This window comes from Cebus imitator, unplaced genomic scaffold (assembly GCF_001604975.1).
Source record: "Cebus imitator isolate Cc_AM_T3 unplaced genomic scaffold, Cebus_imitator-1.0 Scaffold333, whole genome shotgun sequence".
In the NCBI taxonomy this organism is placed as follows: domain Eukaryota; kingdom Metazoa; phylum Chordata; class Mammalia; order Primates; family Cebidae; genus Cebus; species Cebus imitator.
In genome coordinates this window covers 963,535-984,524 of record NW_016107648.1, presented here as the reverse complement: position 1 = coordinate 984,524, position 20,990 = coordinate 963,535, and the positions used below count along the sequence as shown (strand labels likewise).

The 20,990-nt window shown below is 35.1% G+C and overlaps 1 protein-coding gene and 1 non-coding gene across 3 annotated transcripts in view; both read right to left on the bottom strand.

The window, feature by feature from the left end:
* TBC1D19 (TBC1 domain family member 19) overlaps positions 1–20,990 on the bottom strand; it is a 148,681-nt gene that overhangs the window by 43,617 nt on the left and 84,074 nt on the right. The window contains exons 12-13 of one of the 2 annotated variants that reach the window (XM_017505107.2): positions 14,119–14,193; positions 9,452–9,514 (exon numbers count right to left, since the gene is read on the bottom strand). In XM_017505107.2, coding sequence (XP_017360596.1) covers positions 9,452–9,514; positions 14,119–14,193 — 138 coding nt within the window. The remainder of the gene's footprint in view (positions 1–9,451; positions 9,515–14,118; positions 14,194–20,990) is intronic. The other variant, XM_037730148.1, reaches the window with a different exon arrangement.
* On the bottom strand, positions 1,539–1,618 carry LOC119467804. The gene has a single exon (XR_005196425.1). It is a non-coding gene; the product is annotated as a small nucleolar RNA SNORD74 (small nucleolar RNA).

Sequence of the window (20,990 nt, the reverse complement as noted above, 5' to 3'; positions counted from 1 at the left end):
TCCCATTACTGGGTATATACCCAAAGGATTATAAATCATTCTATTATAAAGACACATGCACACATATGTTTATTGCAGTACTGTTCACAATAGCAAAGACTTGAAACCAACCCAAATGCCCATCAATGAGAGACTGGACAAAGAAAATGTGGCACATATACACCATGGAATACTATGCAGCCATGAAAAAGGATGAGTTCATGTTCTTTGCAGGGACATCGATGAAACTGGAAACCATCATTCTCAGCAAACTGACACAAGAACAGAAAACCAAACACCACATGTTTTAACTCATAAGTGGATGTTGAACAATGAGAACATATGGACACAGGGAGGGGAACATCACACACTGAGGTCTGGGGGTTGGAGGGCTAGGAGAGGAATAGCAGGGGGTGTGGGGATAGGGGAGGGATAGCATTAGGAGAAATACCTCATGTAGATGACAGGGCGATGGATGCAGCAAACCACCACCATGGCACACGTATACCTATGTAACGAACCTGCATGATCTGCACATGTACCCCAGAACTTAAAAGTAGAATAATAAAAAAAAAGAAAAAATTTGAAAACTAAAATAAATAAAATGTACAACTCAAAAAAAGACACGTTTTTATTAGTTAAAACAGATTTCTAATAATTCAGACTAATTGTAAAATAAATAATTAAAAGCTATCACCATGAAAGTGTTTTCTTAGTAAAGTGTTTTCTTAGTAACTATCCATATAAGGAAAATTTATTTTTATATAATTCCCAAAGAGAGATGCTTAGATGTTGTCAATTACCCATCTATTTATGTTATGTGGATAGAGATTCACACTAAAGCTTATTTAGACAGATGAATGGATAAAGAAAATGTAATATATACAATACAATGGAACATTATTCAGTCATTGTAAAGAAGAAAATGATGTTACATGAGACAACATGGGTGACCCTAGAGGATACTATAGCAAATGAAATAAGGCAGTCACAGAAGAACAAATATTGCATGATTCTACTATATTAGGTATCTAAAACAGTCAAACATATAGCAGCAGTTGAATGGTGATTGCTGGGCCTAGGGGGAAGAGGGAATATGGAGTTGCTATTCAATCAGTATAATGTTTCCGTTATGGGAGACGATTGAATTCTAGAGATCTGCTGTACCGCAGTGCCAATAGTTAATAAAACTATACTGTACACTCAAAAAGGTATTAAGAGGATAGACCTTGTGATAAGTGTTCTTACTACAGTATTTAAGAGGCTTAATCATTTCCAAAGTACTAAAAGTAGGCAAAGTCATGAGACCTATGACTGAAAAAATTATGTAAAATCTAAAACAAATACAATTTGGACTAAAATATTAATAAAAATGGAAAATAAAGGTTAAAGCCTACTTCTATACTATAGTACTTAATGTTTGTGATACTTTAACACTTTAAATGCTGAACCCTTTAAAACAATTTCAGAATATTTTGTATGTTCATCTCCTGCCCCGTTAACTAGAATGTAAGCCCATCAAAGGTGGTATCATCTACAAATAGTATAAGATCAGTATTTTTTTTCTATCAGACTCATTGTCATTCATCATCACTCTTAGATGTCCCCACCAACACAGGTTTCATCAGAGGTTTCATTACTGATCCTCATTTTGCTTTTTCTCAAAATATGCATCCACTGTTTGTCTGATTCAGTCACTTAGAAGTTTTCTTAAAAGTTTTCTCACTTATAAGTCACTTACATGTGGAAAAGATAAAAAATGAATGTACCCTTAAGGGTCAGTTCTGGCACTATTTGGAGAACTTGTTACTGCTCTCATTTAAAGCAGATACCCTCACTGACTCTGTTTACCAAATGAGGCAGATTTGTTACCTGTCAAGCCCCTTTTACCACCAACAAAGAAGCTTTATAGTTATAACTTAAAAATGGCAATCCTCTTATCTCTGGTGGCCAAATGGGACAAACTTGTCAAATGTACACTCTCTCTACCCACACACTGAAGTAGAATCGTCATAGATTACTATGAGTCATGCCATTATTGGTATTCGGCTAATATTATAATTTATGTGTTCATATGTTTGGTATCACAAGTTTCATGTTCTGGATCAAAATGGCATAGAAAGGACCAAAAACTTTTAGCGAGTTAGTTAAATTTTTGCCAAGTGGTAGATATTTAGTTTATGTGGTTTTGTTTACATCTTTGCGTGACATTAATCTGCTTATGAGTCAGCTCATAAGAAAGGGTTCATTACAACTAGCACTAAACTCTAAGGAGACCTAGAGCCCCATAAATGATGGTAAAATATCAATTAACCTATAATTATTAATATTAAGCTATTAGATAAAAAAAGAAAGCTTCCTTCTCAATAATGAAAAAGATAACCCATCAATGAAAACAAGTACATGATGTTAAGGAAAATTTTTACTCAGTATCTACAGTATACAAGGCACTGGAATTAACAATAAGGACCAAAACACTTAAGAATTTACATGGGAGAGACAATTATAAAATAATCAAATAAACTATAAGTATTATAAACAAAAACAATGGATAGTATTACATAGTACTTTAAAAGCACATACTAGATAGCCATGACCTTGAGAGTGTGTGTGTGTGTGTGTGTGTGTGTGTGTGTGTGCAGATGAGTGAGGGTTTGGTCAGGGAAGGTGTATCTGAGTAAAAGATTATTTCTCTAAGCATGGTTTCCTTTTGTTCTCTGAATATATTTATAATGGCTGCTTTGAAGGTTTTGTCTGTTAAGTCCAAAATTGAGTACTGAAGTAAAAATAGGAGTTTACCAGGTAAAGAGGGGAAGGTAACAGTCTTGCATATAAAAGTTCTTATGGCCCTGAGGTAGAAAGGAATATAGTGAATGAAAGAAGTTAAAGATCAGGGTGGTTGGAATATGGAATGCTGGAGTGTCAGGCAGAGAAGTGAACAATCCATCTGGAGAGGTGGGCCAGGTAATGCAGGGTCACATAGACTCTTGGGAAAGATTTGGGTCTTTTGGTTTTAATCAAACAAGTGACATGAATTGATTGTTATTTTTAAAAGCCCACTCTGACTTTACTCTGCAACTTGGATTAAAGGTGGGGTGGCCAGGTTCAGTAGGAGAGATAAATAGGAAGGTAAATTTACTTTTCAGTAGTAGTAAAGAAATGTAATAAAAGATCCATAGATTAAAGCCAATAAAACTTTCTTTAGGGAAAAACCAATAGAATTTTCCTGTATAACAAATTATAAAACTCTCAACAGATTAAATCCCAGTAACTAATAACACTTGAGATAAAAGAATTTTAAAATCCACATTTAAAAAGAATAAACAATCTGGAATCAACACTTCTACGGAAAAATCAAATCATTTCTTTTATGGCAAATCACAGAAACTTTTTTTGTGTGTCTATGATCTCTACCTAAAGACAGTGTAATCTAAACTCTCAGCTTAATGATGGAATATGAAGGCCCATGGAGGTCTGGTGAACTGCCTAAGGTCACAAAGATATTTGAGGACAGAACTTCTGAAACATGAGTTAAATAAAAGAAAAAAAATGCCATTCAATATTTATTTCAGCACTTTTGAGATTCTTTCATGGCCTTTGGCTTTTGACAATTTGACTATGATATGTCTGGGTATGGATATTTGTGGTTATCCTACTTGGAGTTTGTTGAGTTTCTTAGATGTGTAGATTAACATTTTCCATCAAATTTGAGACACTTTCAGTCATTCTTTCTTAAAATACTTCTGTTTTTTCTCTCTCTCCTCTCCTTCTGATACTCCTATAAATTTCTTGGTGAGCATAATGCTGTCCTAAACTTATCTGATGCTCTGTTATCTTTGTTATTTTCTGTTATCTTTGTTATTAACTTCTCTGAGGCTCTTTGTTATTTTCTTTGTTCTTCAAATGACATAATTTCTATTGACGTCTTCCAAGTTCACTGATTCTTCTCTGCTTTTATATATTTTGAGTGTTTCCAATAAAATTTTCATTTCCATTATTGTACTTTTCAACTCCAGAATTTCCATTGCTTTAAAAATATAATTTCTGTTTCTGTATTGACCTTCTGTATTTGAGGAGACATTGTCATCATACCTTACTTTACCTTTTCTTTTTTTTCTTTCTTTTTTTATTTAGACATCTCATCTGTCTCCTAGGCTGGAGTGTAGTGGCATAATCACAGCTCACTGTAGCTTTGACCTCCCCAGGCAAAAGTGATCCTCCCATCTCAGCCTCTTGAGTAGCTGGGACAACAGACACATGCCACTATACCCAGCTAATTTTTTTTCATTTTGTAGAGACAGGGTTTTGCCATGTTGCCTAGGCTAGTCCCAAATTCTTGGGTTTGAGTGATCCTCCTGCCTCAGCTTCCCAAAATGCTAAGATTACAGGTGTGAGCCACTGCATCTGGCCTTACTTTACTTCTCTAAGCATGGCTTCCTTTAGTTCTCTGAATATATTTATAATGGCTGCTTGGAAGTTTTTGTTGGTTAAGTACAACATCTAGGCCATCTTTCAGGCAGCTGGAGCTTGTGGTTGTTATTTGCTTATTTGTTTAGTGACTTGGTTGAAATATTTAATTTAAGTCTGTTTCTCCCACAGTATGAAGCTTCTGATATACCTGAGAGTATCCAGCCTTGAGTGAGCATACATACAATTATCCTTCAATGACACTGATGACACTGGATTTAGCAGAAATCTTTTTTATTTTCTTTCTTTTGAGACGGAGTCTTGCTCTGTCACCCAGGCCAGAGTGCAGTGGTGTGATCTTCCCTCACTACAACTTCCACCTCCCAAGTTCAAGAGATTCTCCTGCCTCAGCCTCCTGAGAGCTGGGACTACAGGTGCATGCCACCATGCCCGGCTGACTTAGCAGGACTCTTTGACTGTCTCTTCCTCTGATCTCTTTGTTAATGCTTTCTGTCTTTCTTGACATCTCTCTAACTGCCAGCTGATTATTCTACTGTTTTCAACAATGTCCTCATGCATAAATTGTACCACAGGCTGATTCAATTAAATGGAGACTCCGTTGTGAGGTCATTTTGAGGTTTGTTCCTATCCTATCAGGATGAATCCTAGCTATCTCTAGCTCTGGCTTTCTCTGGTAAACCAGGGGCTATACTTTTAGCTGTTATTCTTAATTCTTAAGTGTTTACTGTTAAAATGTTCATTATTCAGAGCCCCATTAGGTTGGAACTTTCCCATACTCCATATAAAGTTAGTTCTTTGAGGAGAGCTGCAGAGTTTCTGTTGTTAAGGTTGCTTCCCATGCTGGGCAAATTCTCTGAGTCATTGCTCTGGCACCAGGTTGGGGAAGGTGGCCTACTTCTCTTGGAGTGACATTTCTCCTTTATGAGAAAGACAGTGGATGAGGGTGGTAGCCTCTGGTCTTCTCAGCTTGCCTCTCCCATGTGGAACCTCTCTCCTTTCTATAAACAAAATGAGGTGAAAGCAGTTGAGGCCCTAGTTTTTTGGCCTGCTGAGTGGAGTCAGAGCTTTTTGGCCAGATCTCTGCCCTGTGGGAAGGAATCTAACAACTTCTTGGTGGTATTCTTTAGAGTTTAGCATCTGCAACATGAAGCTGAGGGAGTTAAAAAATACTAGCCATGTGCTCCTCCTATGGAGATACTGTTGCCCTTGACTAGAAGCTGGAGGGAAATGGAGCCCCATCTTCCTGGCCATACAGGGCTGAAGTGAAGCTTCTGTCATGCTAATCTGGGGGTGTGGGGAGGCAAAAAGCAGGTCATAACTCAAGGGCCACAAATTATTTTTACTGAGATTTAGCAGCTTTTCTCAAATATATGTTTTCTTGCTTGCTGATTTGTTATGTAATCTTAGGATAATTTCCAGAGACTTTGAATAGTTTTTTTAAAAAAAGACTTTTCACTAGTTATGGTTTTTCTGCTGAGGATGGTTCTGTGGAACTTCTCTCAGACCACCATTTAGGTACTGATAATTTCCACTCTGTATCTCTGAAGTACAGAGGTTATTAGCAAGCTAGCATTATTGTATAAATGATTTTATTTATATATGCATACCTTGTAGATATTGCAGGTTCAGTTTCACACCACCATAATAAAGTGAATATTGTAATAAAGCAAATCAACAACTTTTCTGGTTTCTTAGTATGTATAAAAGTTACGTTTACACTACACTACAATCCATTAAGTACAATAGCATATGTCCCAAAAAATGTAAATGCCATAATTTAAAAATATTTTATTGCTAAAAAATGCTAATGACCATCTAAGTTTTCAGGAGGCTGTAATCTTGTTGGTAGAGGGTCTTGCCTTCATGTGTATGGCTGCTGATGGATCTAGGATGGTGGCTGCTGAACACTGGGACAGCTGTGGCAGTTTTTTAAAATAAGACAACAGTAAAGTCTGCTGCATTGATAGACTCTTCCTTTCATGAAAGATTTCTCTGTTTGTTGGCACTTTACTCATAGTAGGACTTTCAAAATTGGAGTAAATTCTCTTGAACTCTGCTGTTGCTTTACTAAGTTTATGTAATAGTCTAAACACTTTGTTGTCATTTCAACAATGTGTACAGTAGCTTCACCAAGAGTAGAGTCCATCTCAAGAAATTATTTATTTGTTCATCCTTAAGAAGCAACTCTTCATTCAATTTTTATGATGAGATTGAAGCAATTCAGTGACATATTCAAGCTCTACTTCCAATTCCATTTTTCTTGTTTTTTCCACCATAGTAACTGTTATTTCCTCCACCAAGGTCTGGAATCCCACAAAGTTATCCATGAAGGTTGGAATCAGCTTCTTCCAAATGCCTTTACATGTGGATATTCTGACCTCCTCTCATGAATCATAAATGTTCTTAATGGCATTTAGAGTGGTGAATCCTTTTCAGAAGCTTTCAATTTACTTTTCCCAGATCCATCAGAGGATTCACTTCTACGTCAGCAATATAGCTTTACAAAATGTGTATCTTAAATAAGATTTGAAAGTCAAAATGACTCCCTTATCCATGCACTGCAAACGGGTGTTATGTTGGCAGGCATGGAAACAACATTTATCTCCTTGTACATCTGCATCAGAGCTTTTGGTTGACTACATGCATTGTCAATGAACAGTAATATTTTGAAAGGAATGTCTTTTTCTGAGTAGCAGCCTTCAATAATATGTTTGCAATATTCAATAGAGCATGCTGTTAACAGATGTGCTATCACCAAGGCTTTCTTGCTCCATTTATAGAGCACAGGCAGAGTAGATTTAGCATATTTCTAAGGGCTCAAGGATTTTTGAAATGGTAAACAAGCACTGGTTTTAACATAAGGTGTCGGCTGCATTAGATCCTAACAAAAGAGTCAGCATATCCATTGAAATTTTAAAGCCAAGCATTGACTTCTGCTCTCTAGCTATGAAAGTTCTAGATGGCATTTTCTTCCAATGGAAAGCTGCTTTATCTACATTGAAAAATCTGTTGTTTAGTGTAGTCACCTTTATCAATGATCTTTGCTAAATCAGGATAATTTGCTATAGCTGCTACATCAGTACTTGCTGCTTCACCTTGCACTTTTAAGTTATGGAGATGGCATTTTTCCTTCAACTGCATGAACCAACCTTTGCTAGCTTTCAATTATTCTTCTCCAGTTTCCTCTCCTCTCTCAGCCTCGATAAAATTGAAGAGAGTTAGGGTTTTGCTCTGGATTAGGCTTTGGTTTAAAGTAATGTCATGGCTAGTTTGATCTTCTATTCAAACTACTAAAATTTTCTCCATATCAGCAACAAGGCTGCTTACCTTTTTTATCACTCATGTGTTCATGACAGTAACACTTTTAATTTCCTTCAAAAACTTTTCCTTTGCATTAACAACTTGGCTGTTTGGTGCAAGAGGCCTAGCTTTTGGCTTATCTTGGCTGTGGACATGCCGTCCTCACTAAGCATAATCATTTCTAGCTTTTTATTTAAAGTCAGAGACATGTAACTTTCTTTCAGCTGAACATTTCAAGGCCACTGTAGGGTTATTATTCACCTAATTTCAATAATGTTGTGTCTCAGGGTATAGAAAGGCTGGAGGAAAGGGAGAGAAATGGATAAGAGCCGGTTGGTAGAACAATCACAACACTTGTTTTTATCAATTAAGTTTGCCATCTTAAGAGTGCAATTTGTGGCATTCCAAAATAATTACAGTAGTAACATCAACGATCACTAAGCACAGATTACTAAAACAGATATAATAATAATAAAGTTTGAAATATTGTAAGAATTACCAAAATGTGACACAGAAATATGAAGCAAGTGCATGCTGTTGAAAAGAATTGTGCTGATAGACTTGCTCAATGCAGGGTTGCCACAAACCTTCAATTTGTAAAAATAACAATATCTGTGAAGCACAATAAAGGAAAGCACAATATTGTAAGATATGCCTGTATATTAAAAAATATACAGAGTACTAAGAGTTAGGTACAGGGCTACATATTAGCTATATAAGCAAACTTTTAGAAGTTTTTTTATTCTCCAATGTTTAATTAATAACTAACTTTATATTAAAATGAAATTTTAAGTCCACTATTTAAAAAAATAAAAAATTTTAATTATGCACTTGAAATCACAGGAATCTGTTAAAATTGTTTCTGGGTTATTTAAAATTTTAACTTTATAAATAAGTCTTATAAAGTCTTTATACTTTAGCTCTTGGAACATGTGATAAACCCTCCTGAGAGATTCTCATTGAACTTATACACCAACACCATTATCAAACAAAAACCTGCTCATACAAACAGCAGGGACCAATTTACATTTAATCAAGCAGAAATTGCTGTGTAGAATCTAGGTATTTCCTTTAAGACATTTGTATTGACATTCATTCAAAATCAAATTATTAATATGTATGTGTAATCTTTTTAAAAAAAAGAACATCATGTAGGCAATTCTATATAAATTACATATTTTCTATTTATGATAAGTGGTTTTATTCTAGTAGATGTGAAAAAGTAAGAATCCAAGCATCTACAATATCAGCAAATGAAATGATCAAAGGATAATAATGACAATCCAAATTGATTTTGAAATATTATTTATTCAATGTCTTTAATTTTAAAAGTATCATGCAAAATGCTTTCTCCAAACATCTTGGAATGGCTTAAATATGAATTTGACATCTGATTTAAGTATCTGTGCCAATAACAAAGATAGAAAACTCACCTGCCAATACCTCCTTGTTGTTCCATATATGGCAAAAAGGAACACATTGGGAACTCTTATTCTCCTATCTAATCCCACAGTAAAAACAATAGGTAACCTTTTTCCCCAATGTGATCTACAGAATCAATGCAATCCACGTGAAATTACAAAAAAAAAAAAAAATAGGTAACCTTTTCCCAAATTTACATTTCATCTGACAAGTATGCTATGGATTACAAAAGGATTTAGTCAACAACAGAGATATCTCCTAAAGTATCATGATTTAGAGAACCTAAAACAAGAACACTATATACTTTAATTTTTAAACTTACCTGATATAAATAATCTTCAAATACAAAATAATAATCATCATTGCTTGCTGTCAACTTCACATCCTATAATTAAAAGTAGACAGTACTGAAAAGAACCCAAATGAATCTGTCTGTAGTACTAAAGCACACACACAGTATTCAGAAGCATTACTGCAATAAATTTATTACTTTGTGATCATAAACTTCTCAATTAGATTTTAGCATTGCTATATAATTACTTGACTAATATACGTGACGTTAATCTCAAATTCCTCCTACTTTTTCAGATCCCTTTATTAATTCTTTGTTCTTTCAATTTTATCTCCTTTTAGTCTAATATTTAGATGGCTTAAAGCTAGAAAAGAAAAGCAGATGCAATCATAACATCAAAAAGCAACTGTAACAATCTGGCCCCAAATTACTGTTTCAATCTCACTGTTGAAGTCCACATTCTTGCCATTCCCGCAAATACCAAATATCTTCCATGCCTTTGTGATTATTCACTTGCAAGTCACCACTTGTTATGGAGAAAGCAAGAACATTGATTTTCTGTATTATGAGTTTAAGAGCTAGTTCACTGACTTCCCCTGGATAGTGTATTAGTTTCTTTCTTTAAATATGTTCCTATTCTCACTTTCTGACTTGAGTCTACCTTAATGATTTCCATGAGCCTCACTATGAGACTTTGGGCGCTTGGAGCTCCAATGTCTTAAATGTTTTTTATATATGTAGCACTACCACAGTGCCTAGGACCTAAATACCCAATACACGTTTGATGAGTGAATAAAAATAAAAATGATAAAACTATTAACAGAAATTAATTACATTTTCCTGTGATATAATTCATCAGTTTATAGGTACCCCTCTCCAATAACAAGCAAACAAATGAACAAAAGTTTAGAAAAATAAACCAAAACATGTGTTTCCCCCAGGATTATCTCTGAATATTGTATCCAGAGTTGGAACCTGCTGCTTGTGTGCTTCAGTGTAAACAACATGAAATTCCAACAGATTTAACTAAGATTTGAAATCCAGTTCCCTACTTTTAGCTGTAAGACTTTGGTCAGTAACTCTGAGCCTAGATCTCCATATCTGTAAATGGGGATACCACCACCTACTTCAGAAAGGATGGGCAAATGCCTAGCATGGTATCAGATACAGAGTAGATATCCAGAAAACTATTTTTAAAATTCACCAAAAGTCCCTTTACTTACAATAGTGTCCATCTATTTATAAGTAAATATAGAACCCAAACCATATATGTATCTAAAAACTCCAGACCTACACTACATCATACTTTTAGACCCAATATATAATCAGTTCAACAAGTACTGATTGATTGCTTGGGATGAAGGATACGAAAATCAAAACTTCAACAAATAAACAAAAAAGAAGACAAACAAGAAAACAAGAAAATGTTTATTGTCAAGAAGTCTACAATCTCACTGGCAAGATATTGAAAACATGCGAAAATTACAAAGAAATGTTATAAAAATCCACGGTCATATAGATCAGTCTACAAAATTCAACCAGGCTGGTGAGCAAAGTAGCAATCATGGGAGGATGGAAAGAGCAATAGATGACTCTGGGGGTAGCAAATGTGTGCTACGTCTGAAAAAACCATAGCGACACAGATTAAGGAGAAAGAAACGGTATAGCCTTCTATGTCAGAAGACAGCCTGGACAAAGGTAGAGATTATGCATTCTCAACAGGGGTGATATTATTGCCTCTGTGGGCATGAAAACTGGTTCTTGGAGGTCAACAAACTTTACATATTACAATGGTATGTAGCTATCTAGAGCTCATTCCTACCCACCCAAACCTTATTTTTTGTTATTTACTTTTTCTTATTAGAGAGAAATTAATCTTTCTCTTCAGGAGCTTGATAATGAAGAAAGGTTGAAAAACACTAGTATAAATTATCAGATTATAGCAAGAAAAATGGTTGAAAACTATAGAAAGTATGGATACAAAGCAAGTTTGTTCACACACACACACACACACACACACACATACACACAGAGAACCATTTAATAAATTAGCCTAGGGAGGGTTCAATGACATTCTGTACTCAGAAAATCATCGACTCAGAACATCTAAGACTCTTTCCATCCTCCCCTGATTGCTACTTTGCTCAACAGCCTGGTTGAATTTTGTATTGTTTGAGCTATTTGACCACGGATTTTCTAACATTGCCTTGTTCCACTCATTCCTTTAACCTTTAAAAGAACTCTACCTTGTTTTCAGTTAAATTTAAAATAAGTCTTTGCTATAGGGAGTTATAACAAAACTGAGTATTTTTTTTTAATGATCATTCTCTTAACAGCTGACTTTAATAATGTTTGGAGTGATCGGCAGAGCCCAACTAACTCAAGTCAAAAATAACCAGAGACAGATATCTTCCTAAACACATTCATGTTGTGCACAGGATTGATGCCATCAAAACTTTCATTCAATTTCTCAGGCACAAACCACTTTCTTCTTATAACAGATTTTCTTACTGAGTCAAACTGAAATTCATTTTGGTGACAAAGAGAACTCTCATGCTAGCACTCCTTACTTTTTTGAGCTTTTTCATGTGTGAGTTTCCTCTCATTTGATTGGAAAAGAGGTTAACGGTTTTACAGGCCAAAAGACCTTTTAGAGTTTCGATAAAATAATCCACTGAGCATAATAATTTGACCTCCAAGTCAACAGTAGTACCTGTGTTCTAAATCTAGTGAAAAGCCTCTGTGAGATTCATGACTTTCCATCAAAGGACTGTATCCTCTAAACTCTCATTTTCCACTTACTGTAGAGCTTGGAGGTTAAGAATACAGTTTTGAAGTCAGATTGGCTAGGTCTAAATCTTGGCTTCACTACTTAATATGTGAATTTAAACAAACTTCTTTCTTTATCTCAATTCCCTCATTTGTAAAATGGCAAAATAACTACTTTCTGTTTTGTTAAAACACATGTGTCGCTATGTTGCTGGTAAGGGAGTGATATTAGTTTAACATGGAAGTTGTGTTGGTTCAGATGCAATTTTTCTCAAGCAAGAGTAGCCAGAGCAGAGGGAGGAGAATTATAATCATCAGCAAGAAAGAAAAAAAACGTCTTCAGCTCAGCTGCTGCTGCACAGGTATGAGGCTGTATAGCTTCATCTTAAGAACATTAAAAATGGACATTGGCACTGGGGCTCCCTCTCCAGAGAGGCACATTCCCAGCCCGGTACATTTCTCCATTGCTGTTCTTCTTATGCTCACCTTAACAGTAGTCCCAGTGGCCCAGGGCGCCACTTCCACTTGCATTATTTTAGCGTTTCTGTTTTATTTGTTTTGTATATTTTTAATAGCTCCTACCAGACCAGCCTGCCTGAGCTGTCCGATTCTTCTCCCAAGCCACCGACGTTTGCTTTTGTTCGTACTCTGATTATAAAGTTGCAAAAGTTTGAGTGAGTCTACCCCAACCCTGTTTGCCTATAAGCTATGTTATTTTTAATGAATGGCTTTGCTAAATGCAAGTTTTTCCCCAGAAAAACAATGCATTTATCATTCATAGCCTAAATGTTAGTATCTGCTACTCTCAGGTAGTTGTATGCATTAAATAATAATCCATGTAAAGGGTTTGGAATACTACATGGCATAGTAAGCATTCGTTACTAATAGTTATAATTACCCCAGGCCATGTTCTACTCAGACAAATTTTCAGGTCCTCAATGTGTAATCTTCTTTTTCCCATTTCTGATACCTGTAATAATATGACTTTCTCCATTATATTTCAAATTTAAATTTAAAATCCAAGACTTTTAAGCTGCCTAATATTAACTCAGAATTATTTGTATCCTATATTACACTTAAAGTGTTAGATACACCAGACCAATCTGGTTCAACTTTTATGTAACACAGTTATGAGCTGTTTTTCAGTTGCCATGGACCCTCCAAGTTGAAGGTCATGTAACCTTAGCATGCCCAGATGAACCAAGCATGCAACCACAGGTGGAACCTGTGTGTTAGGACTAAGGATTGGGGTCTGAATTAAGAAGTGGAAATCATATAGCAGTATCCAGGATTCAATCAAATCAAGCCCCGGCATCACCCCATGACAGGATCCAGTCTGATCAAAACTTTCTAGCTATAAAAACCCAGTGCTTTGGTGTTTGGTTTCCTACTATGTACTGGAAAATGGACTCTGTTTGGCTCAGTGACAAAGCATCAACCCAGCTCTCAACTTGATTATCAGATACCTGGAGGCAAAAATTCAATGTATCTCTGCCTTAAAACTTGAGATATACTTAGTTACATGTCTGGAAACTAAAAGAAATTAAAATGTAATTTTTGGTTGTCTTAGCTTGGAAAAAGAAAAAAAAATTAAAATGACTTCAATATAAAGAGAATAAAAAAGTAGGCCCTAAAGAATAATAAGATAAAAATATTATATTTTGATTTTCTTTTCAGTTCCTTTTTTGTTTGTGTAGAAACCTTGAATTTACAGAGATAAGAAATGCTTATTCTCTTAAAGGGAAGAAGATAACAAAGAATGCAAGCTGCAAATTTTGAACACCAACTTTATATGCACACATCTAATCACTTAAAATTATTTTTCAAGGTTAATATATATCATTATACATAGTGCAGGCTCTGCATATTGAAGAATCTCAATTTTTAATATTAATGAAAAGGAAAAAACTAAGCTCACTTTTACTTACTTTATAAATTAGACTGTCCACCAAAAGGTCATGTTGTATCACATTGGTCTTAAGCTGCTCATAATACAAGACATCCTAAATTTAAAAGTAAAACAAAAAATTAAAGCTCAATCACATTTATAAAGTCAGCCTCAAACTCAAATAATAATCAATAGTTTTCTAAACACTAAGAAAGGCAAGAACTCTATTTTATTCACTACTCTAACCCTCTTGCATGACTAATAGTAAATGTTCAATAAATACACCCATGCCCATCACTTAGGATAACATCTGACACCTGGTGGGTATTAAGTCAATATTTGCTAAGTTAACTGTAATTTAACTTGAATAGCAAATACAGTATTTATTAAGTACTTATAGGTTCCAAGCACTATTTCACCCATGTTACATGAGTTAATTCATTTAATGCCAAACCAACAAGATGAAATGACAGTGATTATTATTCCCATTTATGCTTGAGAAACTGAAGCCAAGATAGAAAAGTAACTTGCTATTCAAGGTCATAAAGCTAGAAAGCAATCATATAGCATATAAAAGAAAAGTCAGCTTTTAATATTAGGATATAGTCCCATATGCTTGAGCTCAGGGGTTCAAGGTTACAGTGAGCTGTGATTGAGCCACTGCTCTCTCTAGCCTGGGCAACAGAATGAGACCCAGTCTCTAAAATAAATAAATAAATAATTTAAAACAAGAATATGGCCTCATAATATTATAAAATCTGATTAACTGCACAATGATGAGATTAGGCTAATGTTTAATTTAATAGAGAATAAGAAGTAGAAGAGAGGAAAATGGAAAGTAGAGAGAGTAAGCGAGGAAATGAAGAAGGGGGGAGGGACTAAAGACCGTAATCAAGTTAAGCATCAGGTTCACAGCTGGTTGGGTATTAAGGGTGAAGGTAGAGATCAATGGGTAATAATTATGCTAACAAGAGATGGAAATATTATCTCGTTGCTTTAATTGACCCCTGTATTCCTCCAAATCTCTTCTTTCACCTCTCAGGCACTTTAGCCCTAGCCTCCTCTCAAACCCAAAGGCAATTTAGCATGCATGGATCTGTATGACTCTGCCTGACCTCAAAGAAGAGTTGTGGGATAGGGTACTCTGGGACAAGGAGGGATATTTATTGCATGTAGCTGCCTTGCCAGGATAAAATCTGACTCTATGTTTCCTGAAATATGATTTCTTAATCATGAAAAATGTTTAATAATAGTTCTTTGGCTTGAGTCGAAGTGATCGACTAATGATCGACTAATGATCCAGGCATTTACTGGCTATTTTTAGTCATTTAGATTGTAATTACAAAGCCTTAGTTGGTTCTCATTGATGTTTTCATTTTTTAACTAAAGCATTATTTTACTATTTTATTTATCTTCTATTGCATCTACTGAATCTATCTCTCTGGCAAGAATGTAGGCTTCTTAATGGTAGAAACTGCACGTAATTCACATATCAATTCCTGCCAGTTGGAGTAAAGGAATACAAAAGCTATGTTTATGAGTTTGCCTCTTTTTAAAAATAACTTTAAAATTACAAACTAATATATGACCATTAAAATAAGTGAAACAATCTAAAGTAAAATTAAAAATAAGTTAGGCATCCTTTTTCCTTCCATTCAACCTTCCCAAAATAACTACTATTATTTGTATTTGGTATTATATTTGTGGTGTTATTTGCAATTTGTATTCTTTCTTGTTTATACCCATCTCCATGCTTACATGACTATGTAATCATAGTTGGGAGTTTGTGTTGTTTTTTAATATGAAATGGAATCATACTATACTCTTTATCCAGATTCTCTAACCCAAAGCTATACCATGGTTTTCTTTTTTGTTAAACAATACACATTTAACTCATTCTTTTTAATAGCTACGTACATTTAATATTTTTAAAGTTGCGGTATAGATGTGTTACAATTTGTTTAATCAAATCCCTATAGATGGATACTCAGGTTGTTTGTCCCTACAAATAATATTGCAATAAATATCCTTATGAACTATGTTTTTATATCTACAGAATAAATTGGCAAAGGCAGGATTATAGGCTGAAGACTGTATGTATCTTAAACTGGGGTACAAATTGCCTAATCTAAAAAAAAAAATCAATTCAAATTCCCACCAGCAACATGAGAACACATTTTATCTATATACTCACCTCTTTTAAACATTTTCATGCATGAGAAATACCTCATTGTTGTATTAATTTACACTTTCCCCTCATAAAATTGTTGAAGAAACTTTCATATATTTACTGGCCATTTGAATTTCCATGTCAATGATTTGCCCTTCGTAACACATACCTATTTTTCTATTAGATTATCTTTCTCTTAATAATTTGTTAGATTCATTGTTTATAAGGAAGATTATATATCATTGTATTGCAAGTAGTTTTTCTTCAAAATAATGTGTTGCTTGATTTTTGGTTTATGGTATACATTGACTATTTTTATTTTTAATTTTTGTGGGTATAGAGTAGAAATATATATACTTGGGAGTTACATGTCATATTTTGATATAGGAATGCAATGAACATTTGGGTTACTTTCAAATCTTGGCTATTGTGAATAATGCTGCAATAAACATGAAAGTGCAGCTATCTCTTCAATATACTTATTTCCTTTCTTTTATGTATATATGTTGGAGTGGGATTGCCAGATCATATGGTAGCTCTGTTTTTAGTATTTTGAAGGACCTCCATATTTTTCTCCACAGTGGTTCTACTACTTTACATTCCCACCAACGGTGAAGGAGGGTTCCCTTATCTCCACATCTTCTCCAGCATATAGTGACAATTTTTAAAAAGTATTCCATGGCTTTGGGTTTTCTCACTTGCTTTAGGCAAGGCTCCTCCACCACATTTTTATACAAGTATTTTTCTAATTTTATTTCTAAAATTGTCAATTAAAATTTTTTTTAGTATTTATAATCCACCTGGAATTTATTCTTGTGCCTAGTTATCAAAAGGTCTGTTTTCTTTCAGAAGGATGGTCAATTAACAGCACCATTTATTAAATAAAGCATGCATTTCCAATTGAAATAAAATGCTAGACCTGGATCTATTCATGGACTCACCATTCATTATTTTTCATAATTTCTTGGGCTATTCTTAAACATTTAATCTCCATAAGAACTTAAGATAATTACATCCAGTTAAAAATAAAAAATAATTCTCTAACAAATGTTTTGAAAAAAATTGACAAATTTTATAATATTAAGAGCTTCCTGGTTTTATGAATGATATTAAGGCTCTCCACTCAAGACTATGATTCAGATCTCAGAAGTGACCCTCGATGAATTAACAAGCTTTTCTGAGCCTCAGTAAAATGATGAAAATAACAGCAACTTTTCTGTAGGTTGATGTGAGGAATAAATGAATTAATACACATTAATATGCTCAAAATAGTGCCTGGTTCAGGGTAAATGCTTTGTAAGTGTTAAACATTATTGCACTTTATAAAGTATGATAGTTTTCTTCATATGGATCCTGTCCTGCTAAATTTATCTTTTAGGTATTTTAATGTTTCTACTATTGCAAATGAGATATTTTTTTCAGTATTACATTTCTAATTCACTATTGATAACAGAGAAAAACTATCGATTTTTGTATATTTATTTTATATCCCTCTGTAATTTTTAAAAAATCTATTGAGTTTTCTGGGTAATACCGTCATAATCATCTGCAAAGACGATGACTGTATTTCTTATTTCCCCAAACATAAACCAACTCATTTCCACATCTTTAGTTAGAACCTCAAAAACTATGACAAATAATATTGGTGAACAATCACTGCCTTACTCCCAATTCTAATAAAAAGAGCTTCAACATTTCTGTTTAAACTTATTATTGGTTTGCGGAAATAGTCATATTACTTTTTAGTAGTTCCTTTAAAGATTTGATTACAAATGGCTGCTGGGTTTTATTAATGTCATTTGACAACTACTGACATAATTATAACTACTTAAAATATATTGATTTTCCCCAATATATCTGTTTTAATGTCTATTAAAATATAAAATTTAAAAACTTACTGATATTTACATCTAACAAAGATACTATATACATAATTATTTTTTATATTTTTCCTTAAATTATTCTCTTGAATAACATATAGCTTAGTAATAATAAACTTTTAGTATATATATATGTATTTTTAAAATTTCTTGTATATATATATATATATATATTTTATTGCACTTTAGGTTCTGGGGTACATGTGCAGAACATGCAGGATTGTTGCATACGTACATACATGGCAATGTGGTTTGCTGCCTTCATCCCCGTCACCTATATCCGGCATTTCTTCCCATGTTATCCCTCCCCAATACCCTATCCCACACTGTCCCACCCCTAGACCCCCGAACAGACACCAGTGTGTGATGCTCCCCTCCATGTGTCCATGTGTTCTCATTGTTCAACACCCGCCTATGCATGAGAACATGCGGCGTTTGATTTTCTGTTCTTGTGTCAGTTTGCTGAGAATGATGGTTTCCAGATTTATCCATGTCCCTAGAAAGGACACAAACTCATCATTTTTCATGGCTGCATAGTATTCCATGGTGTATATGTGCTATATTTTCCTTTTCCAGTCTATCATCAATGGGCATTTGGGTGGGTTCCAGGCCTCTGCTATTGTAAACAGTGCTGCTATGAACATACACGTGTGTGTGTGTCTTTATAATAGAATGATTTATAATCCTTTGGGTATATACCCCGTAATGGGATTGCTGGGTCAAATGGAATTTCTATTTCTAGGTCCTTGAGGAATTGCCACACTGTCTTCCACAATGATTGAACTAATTTACACTCCCACCAACAGTGTAAAAATGTTCCTATTTCTCCACATCCTCTCCAGCATCTGTTGACTCCAGACTTTTTAATGATCGCCATTCTAACTGGCATGAGATGGTATCTCAATGTGGTTTTGATTTGCATTTCTCTAATGACCAGCGATGATGAACATTTTTTCATGTTTGTTGGCCTCATATATGTCTTCTTTTGAAAAGTATCAGTTCATATCCTTTGCCCACTTTTGAATGAGTTTGTTTTTTTCGTGTAAAAACTTTTAGTATATTTTATTTAAAAATTTATTGGATGTTTAATATTCCAGGCTAGAAGATAGAAGTATAGCAGTAATCCAGATAGACAAGTTACATAACTTCAGAGAGCTTTAGATTAAATCAAGGCCTTTGTTATCTGGTGACTTAGGCATAAGCTTGGACAGAGTTCTTAGACTTAAGAGCTCAACTGCTCTTTAACAACCATTATGCAGTATATTATATTGACACATGGACAAAATCATATACCTCAAGGTCCTTTTATTTTTTGTAACAAAAATTTTATGTGGATTTTAAATTATGAGTTTTCTCACAAATGGATGCAAGTAGTAAATTAAATTAAGTAAAACACATTATTTTCCCAACGACCTAACTATAGTGCTTAAGGATCTAAAAGCATCTGACCCAGTTAGAGAGCTCGTTGCTGCCTGAATAGCAGGAGAGTATGCAATTAATAATTTGTACTCATATAAGGATCCCCATTCACCAATCTGAATAACTAAAGATGGTTTTCTGAAAGATTAGACACAATCTAAATGCTATGAATAAATTAATATCTATGATTTTAGACAGATAACAGTGCTTAGATAAAAACCTATTCTCAATTCTAGAGGAAAAAAACATCCAAAATCTGAGACCCAGAAGAGACTTTGAAAATATCTAGTTTCTGGGAGTACCAAGATGGCTGAGAGAAGTCAGCACTGGAATGCAGCTCCCAGCGACTGAGACAAAGAGGGTTAGAGGACTTCACCATTCCAAACGAGGTGCCAGGTTTGTGTCTGTGGGACTAACAGGGCTCTGAAAATAGGCCAAGGGAAGGAGCTGCAGGGCGAGAGCCACCTGGGGGGAAATCAAGACGGGGGAGGCGCATCCCCACCTGAAACATGCAGCAGGCTCACAGCATTGGGGGACTCAACCGCCTCATTGCTCTGATTTGGATTCTTTGCTTATCTCATCCCTCCTGCAACCCATGGTCCACAAGAGCCCTGCCAGATGGTGGGGTGCCATGGGTAGTCGATGCAAATGTGAGCAGCCCCTACCGCCAGGCACGGCAAGTTGTCGCAGGGACCTGGGCAGGAGTTTGGACTAACGCCAGTGGGACAGACCATCCCACAAAGGGAGGCAGAGTTGAAAGCAGGGAAACAGACCTAAGGCCTGGCAGGCCCTACCTCCACCAAACTCAAACTAAAGCCCTTGCTAGAGAGCTTGGCAGCAAATACACCAGCTTGACCCCAACCAGGAAGATCCAGCTGGGGAAGGAGAGACCATTGGGAAGGCAGGACCAATCTCAAAGGCAAACAAACTCCAGGAAAGGACCACCCACCCAGCAACCTGACTGAATCATATAGAGCCCAGCAACACCCTCTACAGGCCAAAAAAGATACAGCTCCAACCTCAACAGAAAAAAAATCCACTCAGAGACTCCTCCTGAAATCACCAACTTCAAATATTAAAGGGAGATAAATCCACGAAGATGGAGGGGGAAAAAAAAAAACAGAGCAAAAAGGAAGAAACCATCAAAGATCAGAACACCTCTTCTCCCAGTGATCACAACTCCTCACCATCAAGGGAACAGAAAAAGAGAATGAATCTGATGAATTGACAGAAGCAGGCTTCAGAAGGTGGGTAATAACAAACTTCTCTGAGCTAAAAGAACATATTCTAACCCAATGCAAAGAAATTAAGAACCTTGAAAAAAGGTTAGATGAAATGCTAGCTAGAATAACCAGCTTAGAGAAGAACATAAACAACCTGATGGAGCTGAAAAACACAGCACAAGAACTTTGCAAGGCATACACAAGTTTCAACAGCCGAATC